We start from the raw sequence: 15,741 nt of genomic DNA, 5'->3' as shown, positions 1-15,741 counted from the left end.
TTCTTCTACATTTCAAGCATCTAAGCTTTCTAATACCTTAAACAACATGGGATGATCATAAAACTCACCTTGGATGATGGTTGAACAATCCTTGAAAGAGAATACCTCTTTAGCACCAAAACCCTACTTCACTCTTTCTTGAATTTCCTTGAAGAAGATAAGCTTTACTTGAATCTACACACTTGATTTCATGTAATTGATGTTGTTGATCTTGGTTTTCTTTTGATATCTCTTATAGATGGATGTTTGAGAGAGTTTTAGAGATTTCCTTAGCCAACAAGATGGAAAAAATGATTTTTGGACGAGCTGGGTACATTTAAAAGGGGTCCAGAATTTTCTGGACTGGCACGACATACGACACACTTCGCGAGTCGCGGACATGCTCCGCGAGTCGCAGGTTGTGTCGCGGATCTTGCCAGATGACCGACCCTCACTGGCACAATCCGCGATGAAGTGGCGTGGTCGCGGGTCGTGTCCGCGAGTCGCAGGTGGTGTCGCGGAGTGTGCCAGAAAGTGATATTTTTGCCCCGAAACCGTCTGTCGTAGAATGACCATAACTTTTGATCCCGATATGCTGTGAGGGCCCACGACCTATGGTTCGACAACTCTTTCAGTTATCTACAACTTCCAACCTGAGGTGTGTTTCCAAAATTCCAACTTTAAAATGGAGTTTTGTCCCCTCCAAACCAGATCCTCCGAAAATGTTTCCTTAACTCGCCCTTTTGGATGGCTTATGCCCATATTTGTCTTATGGGTCCTTCTTGAAACTTACTTGGCACTTAATTACCAACATAAGGGGCATTATAATTCTTCTCCTAAATATCTTTAAGACATCACTAGTTCGATACTCAAAATCGTCCTTCGCCAGTCGATTCACTGTGCACGAACGAAAATTTTCCGAGGTGTAACATTCTCCCCCCCTTGGGAACATTCGTCCTCGAATGTTAAACTATTCGGAATTCTATGAAAATTTCGCCAGAGTTTCCCCTGTACTATGGCACTACTAACCTATCACAACAACCCATAATATCATCGCCTCACAGGGTTACATCACAATAGCAACATATTTGTGGCGACACACGACCAAAATCATAAAAATTAATGTATACGTACCTTATCTCATTGGCGTTTCGCCTTGGATTTCTCCTGGGGGTTGGAATAAGTGCGGATACTTTGACTTCATATTCTCTTCCGCTTCCCAAGTCATTTCTTCCCGATTGTTGTTCCGCCACAGGACCTTAACTGAAGCTACCTCTTTGTTTCGAAGCCTTCGCACTTGCCTATCTAAGATGGAAATAGGCACTTCTTCATAAGTTAACTTTTCCGCTATTTGCACATCATCTATTGGGACAATCTTTGTGGGATCTCCAACACACTTGCGGAGCATCGAAACATGAAAGACTGGATGGATTGATTCAACCTCTGAAGGCAACTCTAATTCATAGGCTACCTGTCCCACCTTGCGGATGATTTTGTAGGGTCCGATATACCTCGGACTTAGCTTCTCTTTCTTGCCAAATCTCATCACCCCCTTCATTGGCGACACTTTCAAGAACACCCAATCATGAATCTGAAACTCTAAATCTCGTCGGCGGTTGTCCGCATAGGACTTTTGGCGACTTTGGGCTGTCAACAACCGATCTCGAATCACCTTGACCTTTTCTATTGCTTGCTGGACCAATTCAGGGCCCACTAATTGAGTCCATCAAATTGAGTCCATTCAAATAGTTTTTGAATTCAAAAAACAAAATCTGCATCTTATCTTTCCCAAAAAATAGCTAAAGTTCCTTTCGTTCTTTTTTTTTTCTTTAACAATCTGCTTTGCGATAATACAACAATAGTTCCTTTTTTTTTAATAATATCCGAGAACACTAGACAAAAGAGAACACCATAGTCATTTTATTCTGAAAGAAAAACATACTGTCTAAAAGTAATATTAACTGATCCAAACACTAATGTTCAACATAAAAAATACATGAAAAAATGTCTTGAACTAAACAACATCTAATCTACCCCAACATCTACTCTACGTCATCTGCTATATTCACTGCATCGTAATCAACTATAGGCCTGACTGGTCTTGGTGGTTGCTCGTTATCACTTTCTGCATTCTGGTTTGCCTTTCCCCAAGCATAATCGCAAAAAAGTGCACCATATCTCTGACGGTGAAACTTTGCATCAATAATGACTGGAATGCCTTCACCCGAGCTCAAGAATTCAGCAAAAGCTGCCACATATACACCACAATCCCTGAATCAAAATTGATTTGTGTTTTAGTAAAATTTTAGAAGAAGAATAATGTTATTGAATCTGTATTTCAAAGATTAAAAGAAAAAAAACATACATGCTTCCAGATGGTTGTTGTGGTAGATCGTCCACATTAACGACATCAAAATCTTCATTTAGTGCTCTGTTTTTGTAAGCGGGGTGATTCTGAAAATCTATATCCTTCTTCTTTTCATAAAAACCGGACATTTGTAGATGATGTGGCACAAGGGCAGCCATCATGTTAACTTCTCTCATAATGATGGCATCATGCCCTGCTGCTCGATATGAGTCGTACACATACATACATCAGCGTAAAAATCATAAAAAAAATATAAGAAAATAACAGAAAGAAATATTATAGAAGTGTATTTCATTATTTCTATTGCGTATGTTTAATAACAAATACACACCTGTCAATGAATGATATAACCACTAAAATCCAGTGATTTTCCTCTTTCACATTGACAGGGATTAATATGTTGTCAATTGTATGCCATGGTACATTACCCATCAACCTGTACCCATTTATGTACTCACATACGTCAGATTCCTTGCTAACAACACTTGTGGATGATTCCGGATTTTTCCAAGCATGGTAAATCTCTGTGATTATGGTATGTAGTATACAGCTGACGGTGGTATATTTGTATGTGCTGTTATCTTCATATTTGCCTTTCTTACGGAGGTAGTAAAAAATAACATCAAGATGCTGCAAAATAAAAAATAGGGGCAGTCAGTCATCTCAGTTGTTACTTCATAAAAAATACAATGAAATATATTGAAAAAAATATAGCAAAACTACTGAAAAAACAGAAGCATATCACATTAGGAATATAACAGAATGTTATAACAAAAAAAAAACAGTGAAATACATTGAAAATATATGATGGAGACAGTGAAATACATATAGAAAAAACAGTGAAAATGAGGAATATTTAACGAAATAGATCGTAAAATAAACATTCAAACATGCAAATGGAAAAAGGATATTTTGTAAAAAAAACGAACCTCATCATTCCAAAGTCTCCCTTCCATTGATAACAAGTAGAACCAATTTTTGTCTTTAAAAAGTGTGACGCCTAACTTGAGTGACATATCTGCATCATTAGGATCCACTAATTCCTTGTTTTTTCTATAGTGGTTTTCCTTGTCTCTTCTATATATCAACAGACAAAAAAGAAACATATGATTAGAAATCTTGTATAAAAAACATTTTCATAGTTTAAAGAAATGTAATCTTAAAAAACTTACTTTTTATCATGCCTTGATAACAGACCCTTCTTGAGCCAAATTTCATATTCTTGAAAATACGCCATGTCTGCAGGGGCATTTATTGGATGTTCTACAAAGGGGTGCTTCTTCTCAAATTTGATAGGGACAGAAGACCTTGCAGAAGAACTTGCTGAGCTGTAATTTGGCATGAAAGGGGACACAGTGTATTTGCTGGGTTTCCTATCTCGCACAACGCTAGGGTGGACAATCATTCGGCGTTCAGTATTTTCGATTGAAGGTTGTGCTATTTCAGCAGCTAAACCTTGCCCCGTTGTTGGTTGTACTCCAAGTTGGCTGGGTAATTCATCATCAGGAATTAACCATTGAGAATTTGGTACAACGTTCTCAACTTTGCTGCTCTGAGGGGTCTTAAACATGTAGGCATCAGCTTGATCATTAACTTGTATTGCAGGGGGACCAAGAGGAATCACGGTGGCAAGAGGACATTGGATTAGCAACTCTGCTACCATTTGCTCTGATGCACTAAATTTTGCATCATCATTTACCCCACCTTGTTGCACTGCCGGATCGGACACATGTGTATGCACAATGACTGCCTCGCCCTATACCAGATATAAACATTCAGTGAAACAACAAAAATACAAATACAAAATGAAGTAAAAACATCACCGGGATATACAATAAAAAAATCAGTGTAGTGTTCATTGCACAGTAAATACACTGGAATACAAAAATGAGTTAGACAACAGTGAAATATAATTTGAAGTATAAAAACTCGGCTTAGGAATATAGTGAAATACACTGGAAAGTGTTAGAGATGCAGTGAAAATATACTATAAAAAGTTACAGTGAAATTCAGTAGAATACAAAAAAAAATGTTGTGACAAGTGCATTATACACTGAAATATAGTAAGAACAATTAGAGATATAGTGAAATATACTATAAAGGATTAGAAATACAGTGAAATATATAAATTATTGATAGAAATACAGTGAGATATACTAGACTTGTTATGTGAATACAAGTAAACATGTGTGTGCCACATCCTTTCACAGAACCAAAAATGGGATTCTTAAAAAACAAAAATACTAAAAAAAAAAAAACAAATTTTATTCTTAGGTACCTGTGGTTGTGTTGGTTTCGGGGGTGTTTCACCGCTACCTTGAATCTCTTCAGTTGAAGCCCTTAAAGTATCCCCACTTTGTGTACTTCGGAGCATTCCAACACCAGAAACATCGCCAGTTAACATTGTGCCTGCCAACTTCATATTTTTTTTCCAATAATATATATTATTGTGAGTTCCTATGTGTATAAAAAAACAAATTAAAAAAAGTACATATTGTTAAATGGTAGTTTTTACCTTATTTTCATCCATACCAACTTTGACAGTTGATGTCTCTTTGGCATATTGTTGTTCTTGATTGAATTCATGCGAGTATTGTATGTCAACCTCGTATTGATTTACTGGAGCTTCGCTATCGGCAGCCTTAGAAATATATTTAAATGTTATTCGTAAAATTATGGGAACAGTTTTCATTCAAAAATCTGTATTTTGTGAATAAACTCAATTTTATTTTGGATTTACCTTTTCTGAGGTTTGATTTCCCTTTATTGCCTCAACAACCATTTTGAATTTGTCATCGATGCACTTGCGAATATCATCCACGGACTTGCGAATATCATCCATGGACTTGTTAATCTCAGTAAACTGAGCAGATACCTACGTGTTTTTGACAAAAAAATACGTCAAAATTTTCAAAACCCTTAACAAAGCAAAAAATTACAAAAAAAAAAAAAAAAGAGAACAACACACTTACATCGTTCTTAAAAGCTTGAAACTCCTGTCTGAGCAGTTTCACCTCATCGGATTTGGTGGCTGTTTGGACAACACGATGCGTTGATGTCGAAGCGTCCTTCGATGCTCTGAGTGGTTCGTTCCGGGCTGGTTGTTTCCTAACAGTAGAATCTGTAACTGAAACCGGTCTGCGTTTCTTATGAGGCGGTGAATCAGATACGGCAGACCGCTGTTGCTGTTTACCCCTTACATTGTGTGGTGGTGTGGTACTGAAGTCATCATATTCATCATCAACCATCTCGTTGCCTTCAGCAACTTCAACTCCATGTGTTAAGTTGGGGATAGCTTGTGAAACAACAGGAGGCAAATTAAGTCGTTCCAACTCAGCAGTGGTTGGAACAACATCATGAAAAGTACAAATCTGTGAATAAAACAACTACAAACAGTGAGATATACATTAAGTACATAAAAAGAAATTGAATAAAATATATTTGTATGGATACATATAATGGTGTCAAAAATCAGATATGGAAACATTTATGATATTTGGAGGCTATAATGAGAAAAGCAGTGATATAGACGACGGAGTCAATGAAAAATATAGTGAAATACATATGATTACCCCACTCTGGAAAGGTGATGATCTATATTACAGTAAAAGAAAGTGAGGAATATACTGAAATACAATAAATGTATGTGAAAATACTAGCGATATACATTTAAGTACATGAAAGGAAATTGACTGAAATATATTTGTGTAGATACATTTAATGGTTTCAAAATTAATATATGGAAACATTTATGATATTTGGGGGCTACAATGAGAAAAACAGTGATATAGAGGGCTGAGTCAATGAAAAAATATAGTGAAATACATATGATTACCCCCCTGAAAAGGTGATGATTTACATTAGAGTAAAATAGAGTGCGAAATATACTGAAATACAATAAATATGTAGGGGAAACTACAAGTGATATGCAATGGGATGCAACTGACTTTGATTCAAATACAGTTAGAAAAAACACAAGGAATGCATGTGTAAAATTTACCGAGTGAATGTCATCTCTAAACATGCCTTCCATCAAAGCATCAAATTTTGGTCTTTGATCAACAGTCCGCCAATTCAATATTCTTGGAATTAAATTCCCCGACTTAATTGCAATATTTGATGGGACTTTTGAACAAGATTCATACAGCCAAACTTGCATGGCAATTGGCATTCCGTGAATCCTATAATATTGCTTGAAATCGGCATATTTCTGACTGATGCTTGTAACCAACTCTTTGAAGGACTCTTTGCCCCAAGGATAATCAACATATCTCCCATCCTCTACAACGTCAAAATGTATCCTAGGTATGTTCGATCGAACAGGCTCACCGCAGAATACGAAAGTATTTATAAAATACAATTTGGCCATCTTTACTGCGTCCTCGCCTTTGTCCTCCCAATCTGTATTGTTGAAACACTCAATCAGCTGCCCCCTTTTGATGTGATCAGATGTTCCACCCAAATAATCATCCATAAGCCTATTTTTTTCCGCCTTATCGTATACAAACTCATTTGCGTCGGAGACACAATTCAATCCAGTGATTAGTGAAAATTCTCTAATGCTAAAACACAATACTTTTCCATTAATTTCAAATGTAAATCACTCGTATGTACTTCCCTTAAGTTCTTTAACCATGAAGCACCTGAACAACTGTGCTTGTACATCCATATGCTGCATTCTGAGATATTTCCCAAAAATAGAGTCTGCAAACTTGTCCATCTGACCAGCCCCCTTTAGTTTAGCCCTAATGTCACTGATTACATTAACGTTCGTGTATCCTTGCATAGATGGGGCCACGGCAGGTTGCTTCGTGACCAAAAATCTAGAATCCTGCACCAAAAGACATGTAAAACACAGTCAATTTTCCCTACGAAACTAAGATACAAAAATTTAAAAACAAAAAATCACAACTGCTAAAGTCTTAAAATCTATAACAAACATGCTGTATTTTTTACATTGACTGAAATACACTGAACTATAATGAACAATTATACTGATAAAAATGTCCAACCCGGATTAAAAACACAAAAATAACAAAACTCAAAAACATAACTTCCAGTTGTTAAAATGTATATATCAAATTGAAAAACACATAAATAATTCAAAACAAAAGAAAATACGAAAAAAATACACATAAAATATATGGGAAATATAGATATGGTGAATTGAAATACATTCATGAAAAGGGGGGAAAATACCTCTCCAACGTCTTCTACATCAATTGAAGGTTTCTTCCGAACTACTTTTTTGCCCTTGCCTCCAGGAACATTCTTGGCAACCTTTCTCTTCTTCTGTAGCGGCACTTGAGAAACTTTCTTATCTGGTGCTGACTGTTTCCTCTTTGTTTCTTTATCATCATGAGAATCATGATGTTGTTTGTTCCTTCTTGGATCATTGATTTTTTTGCTATGCATCTTAGCATAAGATGACCCTCCTGCAATGGGGTTTTCTTGTTGAGTGAATCCCAAAGAGAAACTAGGAGCATCTATTATATTTTCTATACCTCGAGTTCTCGTGCCCGGAGAGCCAATTTCAGCCATTGAAATGGAATCTGTGAATCTTGTTGAAAAACAACACTAAGAATGAATGATCTCTGTATCAGAGAATGATGAAATTAAAGCAACAGAGATTTTTTTTTTTAAAAGGAAACAACATGCATCTACACAAAAATATACTGAAATACAGTACACAAAATAAAAAACGGGCAGAAACTTACCTATTTTTGGTAAATGTTTTGCTTAGAAACTGTAAAAATTAATGTGGTGTTATGTGAGAGTGAAAAACGGAATTGATAATTGAAGAGGTGGAAGAAACTGATTTGAATTATGGAAGAAATGGGGGGAATTGGGAGTTAATTGCGTGTATTTAGGTGGAGATAGAGAGTATATTTGGGAACTAAGCGTGAAAAGAGGGATATGGTGTTGCACGGTTATTTTTACAAAAAGTGGGGTAGCTATGAAGTGTAAAATTTGAAAAATATATTTATGGATCATAAATATTAAAAATGTTAGATATTATCCATAAATAAGTCTTAGGGATAGTTACACCAAGTAAATTTTACTTAATGAAAGTAAAATTGCACGATTTGCTCTGCAAATGGGCTGGTCTTTAATTTGTGGCCTTCAAATGGACTAGTCTTTAAATTTGGGTCATTTGCACGATTGGCCTTCAAAGGCACTGGTTTTTAATTTTTGGCCCTCAAATTTGTGGTCTTTAATTTTTGTACTTCGCTAAAATTTCTTGATTTCGGGTTCGAATCCCCGCTCAGTCAATTTTTTTTTTAAAAAAATCGCAAGGTACAGTTTGGATTCGCAAGGCAGAGGCAATTTTTTTATTTTTTTTATTTTTATGGCTATGCACATCAACAAAGTTATACATTTTACCCTTATCTATCGAACATATGCCTAGCGGGGCATAAGTTCTTTAAGGACATAAATTATGCAGGCATAACTTGTGAAATATTGTGATGCAAAAATATAAACTTATACCCCGCGAAAAAATTGAAAGTGAGGGTTGGGGGGGGGGGGGGGTGAATTGTAATTTTTCGTTTAGTTAGTAGACTGTCTTAGATCACTAGTCGACTAGTAGCAGAATAAGTGCGGGAATTAAATTGCTGAAAGTAATTGACACTAGATATTTTATACTGGTTCGGATTCAATGTGAATCATAATCAAGTTCCCTTAGATTGCAAGGGTGTTCTCTGTAGCTCTTTGAAAGCATGTTTGGTACAATAGTTTGTTTAAATGGAGCTCCTACGTTTACACTCAAACACTCTTAGTCTTTTGATACAAAACCTCGTCAACTATACTATATCTCTCCTTTCTTTTTGTTTATACTATAAATCACTCAGGATTACAATGCTTGTGAAAAGTAAAGCAGAGAGCTTGAGAAGTTGAGACGAAGGTATATCTTTTCTTCGTCTATGAAGCCGCCTTATAAAGCCTTCAAAGTAGTCGTTAGGCTCTTCACGCAGAGATGGCAACCCAAGAGATTTGATCCTTGAAAAAAAGAAATTAATGATCTTATTTCCATGAATAAAGCTAGAGTTGCTTAATACTTCCTTGATATCTTGAATCTTCATGATGTTCTTTCTTTGAGCGATGTAGATGTGTTAGCAAACTTTGAAAATCTTCATCCTTGATTGAATATTGATTGCATAGACTTCCTTTAATTAAGAAGATCTCAATATTCTTCCCTTAACTGAGTCTTATTTGTACTTGCTTCCTTAATAGCGTAGATTGACTGCATTGAATAAGATATATGTCATATTCCTTTGCTACGAGGCAGTGTTACCGCCCTTCTCCTGATGGGCTGCTGCATATTTTGGTCATAACTCGTTTGTCCGTATGGGACTTGTGGACTGCTCAACTGCTTAATGTTTGCGGGCCTTGTCAACTTTGGGTTTACCCTACACATTAAATATAGTCATCATTAAAATCTTAACACTAACAATCTTCCCCTTTTTGATGATGACAATTTGATGAATGTAGTCAACTTCCTTGAGTGGAGTGTTTCTTGATTTGTTAGAGCTCCCCCTGAATAAGTAGCTCCCCCTAACTTCATCATCCATTTTCTCCCCCTTTGGCATCAACCAAAAGACAAGAACAATAAACTACACGTCGACAAAATAGACAACATAGGCAACATAGGCAGAACAAGATAATTAACAGTCAAACCAAAACTAAACAGTCAGTTGGATATCAATCCAGACACAAGCAGTCAACTGGATAGCAATCCAGACACACAAGCATAGTTTAAAAGTTACAGTCATCCAAAACATTCAACAAAAATAGGGGTAGTCAAGAAGCATGGGATTTGAGAAAATAGGTAAGAGTCTTCACAATATCATCCTTCATAGCCTCAAGCTTTTCTGTGACAACTGCTATGAATTCCCCAGTGATGTTCTGAATATGCATGGACACCTTAACCGCTTCTTGGATAGTTTTGTCCAATTTGAGGCAAATACGAGTAACACCGGCACCGACTTCCTTGCCGACATCCTTGACCTTTTCCATGTGAGTTTGGACTGAAGTTAGAGTACTACCAAAGGAGTCAATTTTGGAATCTAACAAAGCCAACTTAGCCAGAATTTCAGAGGGCAAGGTGGAATCAATAGGTGCAGAGGATGAAGAACGCTTAGATTTTTAATCTTATGGTCTTACTTATGTGTATCTTAAACATGCCAGCTGTAATTTATATCGAATGTACCAAAATGCCCTTTAATCTTGTGATCTTAAATATGTCACGTGGAAAGTTGAAATTAAAGAGTTGCCAAAAAAAAAAAGAGACATTCTTTCTCGAAACGGACGAAAAAGGAAAGTAAGACAAATAAATTGAAACGGAGAGGGTAATAACGTGTAAATAGAGATAATTTATGTACACATTTAAAGGTTTGAAAAAATAGACTAATTAATAATTTTATAGTAGAGACAATATCTTAATATTTAGACACGTATTTAAATTTAAATTTTTTCATCTTAACAAAAAAATAGAGCTTAACTAAGTAAAAGGGAAAGTCTATAGCATAAAGGAGTCAAAATTATTACTCCATCCGTCCTGATATATGTGATGTGTTTAACAGGGGATAGAGTTTTAAGAAAATGGATTTTTGAAAGTTGTTACCTAAAAATAAGCGAGAGACATTGTTATGGCTATAAAATCTGTCATTAAAGATAAAATTAAATATCTAAAATTAAATTTTTTCTTAATATAATAACAAAATAAAAAGAAAAGAGTGTCGTACAAATTGAAGCAGATGTCTTTTTTCTTCTTCTCATTCATACGCTGTCAAAAACAAATAGAAAAATCACAAATAGTATCAATTTGATTTTTCCATGATAATCAAGAATACAAGACCAAATGCCTAGAACACACAGTACAAAGATAGTTCTTCTTTAACCTATAACAAATTGGGAGAAAGCAAAACTTTAAACTTCCTTCAACATCTACTGCTTCTACTTTTCCTTCACAGTGAGGACATACCCCTGATGCTATTTTTCTTCTTATCTCTTTTTCTTCTTCTTTACAAACACATTTGAAAAAACACATTCTCTCTTTTGTTTCAATCAATTTCCTAATGATGTATTTTATCACTTAGTTAAAAAATGAGAAATGGTTCTTTCACTTTTAAAGGGGGTTTGGGAGAAGAGGGACGTGGTTTATACACGGTTTCTAGCTTAGTGGCTAAGTTAAACTGTCTAAATTTAAGTAAAGCCAATAGGATTTAAAGAGGGTTGTTTTTAAATTATTTGAATTCTTTTGACTCGCTTACTTACAGTGGCTGTGTCAGGTGTGAACGTGGAAAAGGTAATACATTATTTTATTTTTTCTTTCATGTGATATACTCCTTTGTTGACTTTACTTGTTCAGAATTTATTATTTTCCTTAAAAATAATACTCTTTTCGTTTCCATTTATTTGTCTGGTGTTGACTTGAAATCGAATTTAAGTAAAAAAGATTTTTGAATCTTATGGTCTTAAACTAAATATATGTATAATATATCAAAATATTCTTTAAGCTTGTGGTATGGAACTTGCCATGTGGAAAGTGTGAATTCAAGATTTTCAAAAAAACGAAAGAGACATTTTTTCTGAAACGGACTAAAAATGAAAGTATGACAAACAAAGTGAAACGTTGGGAGTATTAAGTTAAGCATATAGTTTATCATAATACCCATTTTAGTTTATAGTGTTAATGGACTTGAGAAATGATTTGGTGAATGAGTAGTTAACGTTACGATGTAACAAGAAAAAAAAAATTCCTCTTGATATGCTAAAATGAACAATTAAAAAATTTATTTTTAATATATTGAACTAGTAAAAGCGAATGAAGAAAATACTACTTAATATAAAGTATAATTTTTCAGGATTTAATTAAAGTATTGAGCCCCTTTCTTGGCAGTGATTACATCACTAACCACTGAACCAGACGATAACAGTGGAAGATTTTGGTAATCCTATCTAGGACCAACTTGTTGCATTTTTAAACATGCTTAATTTAAGTATATCTTTGTTAATTATGCCAACTAACTGGAAAATTAATTTATTTAAAAAAGAAAAAAGAAGCTTAACTACAAAGTAATATTTTTTGAGACTATTAGGCCATTTAGAATAGGTATGTCCGCATGAGTTGGCAATAAGGCGAAACTAACGCAAGTAACTTGCTATTGTCAATTAACTATACTAAAGCAATTTTACTCAATTTATTTAATAATATATATTCCTTGTGTCCCAATTTATGCGATATAGCTTGACTAGGCACGGAGTTTAAGAAAAAAAATGAAGACTTTTAAAATTAATGCTCTAAAACAAGTCACAGATATTTGTGTGGTTGTAACATTTCATTAAGGGTAAAAGAGGAAGTTTTGAGTTAAATTATTTTTAAATATAAAAATATGTTATTCTTTTTGAAATAGATAAAAATGAAATTATATCACATAAATTGAGACAGAGGGAGTAAAAAAGTTAAAATGAAAAATAATGGTTGTTGAGCTACGTTGGGATGGATAAATTCCACAAAAACTATACTGTGCTACTTACAAGTTTAGTGAATTGTCTGACAGATATTATAGGAATTGAAGTAGTGTCCTGGTGTAAACACAAAGCTGTATAATAAACCATAAAAAGATTTAACGTTCTCCAATACGCTTGATGGTGGGTTCAATTAAAAAAAGTGGTACATTATATATGTCCAAATCGATTAAACAAATGAAAAATATCTCTTCTAGTGTTTGAAACACTGCTGTCTTCAAAAATTTAATTAGGTATTCCCTAGACTGGAGTGTGATTGTCACTCAACCATACTATCCGTCAATAGAGACGGATTTAAGATTTTAAAATTTGAGTTCACCACTAAAAAAAGGAGAAAAAAGAATGTAGTAAATGAGAATTGATCCCTATTCCTCTAGGTAAATAATGAGGAGGCTGAGTTCCTAGAGAGGTTGTACGTCCATGACATAAGGCGGGTAATAGAGAATGATTGACAGACTTTTAGGTTGGCAAACCTCTGAAGAAGAGGTTTACATAATATTTTAGGTGAACCTCACATCGGAATGAGAATAAAAGTGAAGAGCTTTATAAGTTATAACACAATTTCACATGGTATACGAACGGGCATCTGGACTCAATGATGATGTTGCCCAAGGGACAAATTTGTGAGACCTGTTTAGTCAAAGCAGACAATACGTGTCATGCACTTGGATTGTGACATTTTTGAAATATTACACTACCTCTATTTTGGCATTTTTGGAGTATTACACTCCCTCTATTGCGAACTCTTTGTAACAAGTGTCAATTTTTATTATTTTTGGATAATAATATTTCTTTGTGGCCTTAATTATTGAATGCTAAATTAGTAACATAAACACCCCAACCCAGTGGCGGATCCAGAATTTAAGGGTCGTGGGTGCAACTAAAAGATAGCTACATTTAATATTGTTATTACCAAAAATGAAATGTTGACTAACAGGTTCGAACACAGGTCCCCTTCCACCCAAGCCTTTAAGTTCCACTTGGAAATCAAAGCACCCAGCTGTCTTATTCATTTCCAGGGTGCTTTTTTAACATTTATACCCAAATTTCATATATTTCTTGTATAACTATACCTAGCCTACGTTGGATTTAACGGGTGCTGGAGCACCACGAAAAAGCACATAGGTCCGCCCCTGCCCCAACCCCCACCCCACTCCCTATCTAAGAGACAATTCCCAGCTCCAAAAAACTAATTTCTATTGTAAATCAATGTCAAGAGCATGCCATGCATCACTCATCAATAGAGAACGCATTTGACATGAAAGAATTTCAATTTAATTGCCAGAATTAAGAAAAACAAATATATATTTAAATAGGTTTATAAATAAAGAATATATGTTCTATGAATATAAATGCCGAAAGACTTAATAATCGGCATGAATCAGTACTTTCAAGTCTATCAAATATGATTTTCTACTTTGTTTTTTTCTCAATGATTTTCTGTTTCTACCCAGGAAAGAAGAGGCAAATATTCTTCAATAATAATGACATTAAAAGCCTAATGAAGAACTATAACATGATAATGATAGGAGATCGTGTTTCCAATAATTTCTTAACACTGGGCTTTCCCACTTAAGCCCATGCATGCAATATCAAAAGAATAAAAATTCAAAAGGAAAAAGCCAAAAATGAGAGAAAAAAATTACTTTCCCTTGGCTTAAAACATAGAAATATAAAAAATAAATACATTTTTCATATTTTATTGACTTCGACTTGTCGTTTGCTTTTTCAAATTCTATCGAGGGCAATCGACAAAAGAGTAGCCCTACAACAAACTAATTACAAGTTACAACCGCATAAACCTCAAAACTCAAAAGTATTTTGTTATGGTGGATGCAACATGTAAACTGCCTTTTTTAAGTTTAATTAGTAGACACTAACAAGTAGATAAAGAATATCTAAATCAATATGGTAGTCATTGTATAACTTTGTTGATGTGCATAGCCATATAATATTCTTTGTTAGAATAATACTTGAGTAATTCAGTGCGGAACCAAGGGAATTGATTTGTGGATGATGAAATTTGAAATTAACTAGTACATATATACAAGTAATTAATTACTACGGTTTATAATTTATTCACTGGATAGTAAGTGGAGTTTAACTTGCAATTTTGGGGGAAATATAGTTCTCTGTTGGTCGTAGTTCGTTTATATGGATTATTCTTTTAAAGGATCGATTTATTGTCCCCGAAATAACATTTTTTGCACGGATTTCCCTCCAATTACCTGGTCATTAATTTTTTCCCCTAAAATTGTTGATCTTTAATTTTTGTCCTTCGCTTAAAAAAGTGGTCGAAAATACCCCGAGGTTTTGGATTCAAACTCTCGCTCATAAAAAAAAACAATTTCGTAAGACAAGGCTTCAATTAAGGCAGAATTTGTCGGCAAAAGTTTGCCTTGCCAAATTTTGCAAGGCATAATGTTTTCTTTTTCACTATGCAGGAATTCTACTTTTGTTAGGAAATTCTGCCTTGCAATTCTTTTTAACTGAACCGGGTTCGAACCTAGAACCTCGGAATATTTTTGGCGAAGGACAAAAATTAAAGACCAACAATTTGAGAGACAAAAATTAAAAACCACCCCCGAATAAGGACAATCGTGCAAATTGCCCACGAATAACTCAGCTTCATAATTCTTTCGTTTATAATCGGGCAACTCGCAGAATTGCCCTTTTTTTGGGGTGGCATTTAAATTTTGCCCCTCATATTTGTGGTCTTTAAATTTTGCCCTTCGGCTAAAACTCATACGTTCCGGGTTCGAACCCCCGTTCAGTCAAAAATTTTAAAAAAATTTGCAAAGCAGAGTTTCAATTTCGCTATGCCCCCTCCGGCAGACTTTTAGTCATGTTTAACTAAAAGTCTG

General features: G+C 34.8%; 1 protein-coding gene across 1 annotated transcript; it reads right to left on the bottom strand.

The window, feature by feature from the left end:
* Positions 1 to 2,647: 2,647 nt before the first annotated feature.
* Positions 2,648 to 7,888, bottom strand: LOC132601307 (uncharacterized). Its single transcript, XM_060314408.1, has 10 exons — positions 7,547 to 7,888; positions 6,991 to 7,178; positions 6,348 to 6,909; positions 5,320 to 5,718; positions 5,088 to 5,222; positions 4,863 to 4,988; positions 4,626 to 4,763; positions 3,520 to 4,103; positions 3,277 to 3,424; positions 2,648 to 2,977 (listed from the first exon to the last, which is right to left on the bottom strand). The coding sequence occupies exons 1-10, from the start codon at positions 7,886 to 7,888 to the stop codon at positions 2,648 to 2,650; spliced, it is 2,952 nt and encodes a 983-aa protein (XP_060170391.1).
* Positions 7,889 to 15,741: the final 7,853 nt, after the last annotated feature.

Source organism: Lycium barbarum, chromosome 7 (assembly GCF_019175385.1).
Source record: "Lycium barbarum isolate Lr01 chromosome 7, ASM1917538v2, whole genome shotgun sequence".
Classification (NCBI taxonomy): domain Eukaryota; kingdom Viridiplantae; phylum Streptophyta; class Magnoliopsida; order Solanales; family Solanaceae; genus Lycium; species Lycium barbarum.
Note: the sequence above shows the minus strand (reverse complement) of the source record. Positions and strands in the feature narration are given on the sequence as shown.

Coding starts and splice junctions, on each gene's coding strand:
- LOC132601307 (XM_060314408.1), bottom strand. CDS start 7,888: ATGGCTGAAATTGGCTCTCCGGGCACGAGAACTCGAGGTATAGAAAAT. Junction 7,179..7,546: donor ATGTAGAAGACGTTGGAGAG/GTATTTTCCCCC, acceptor CTTTTGGTGCAG/GATTCTAGATTTTTGGTCAC. Junction 4,104..4,625: donor CGAAACCAACACAACCACAG/GTACCTAAGAAT, acceptor TATCTGGTATAG/GGCGAGGCAGTCATTGTGCA.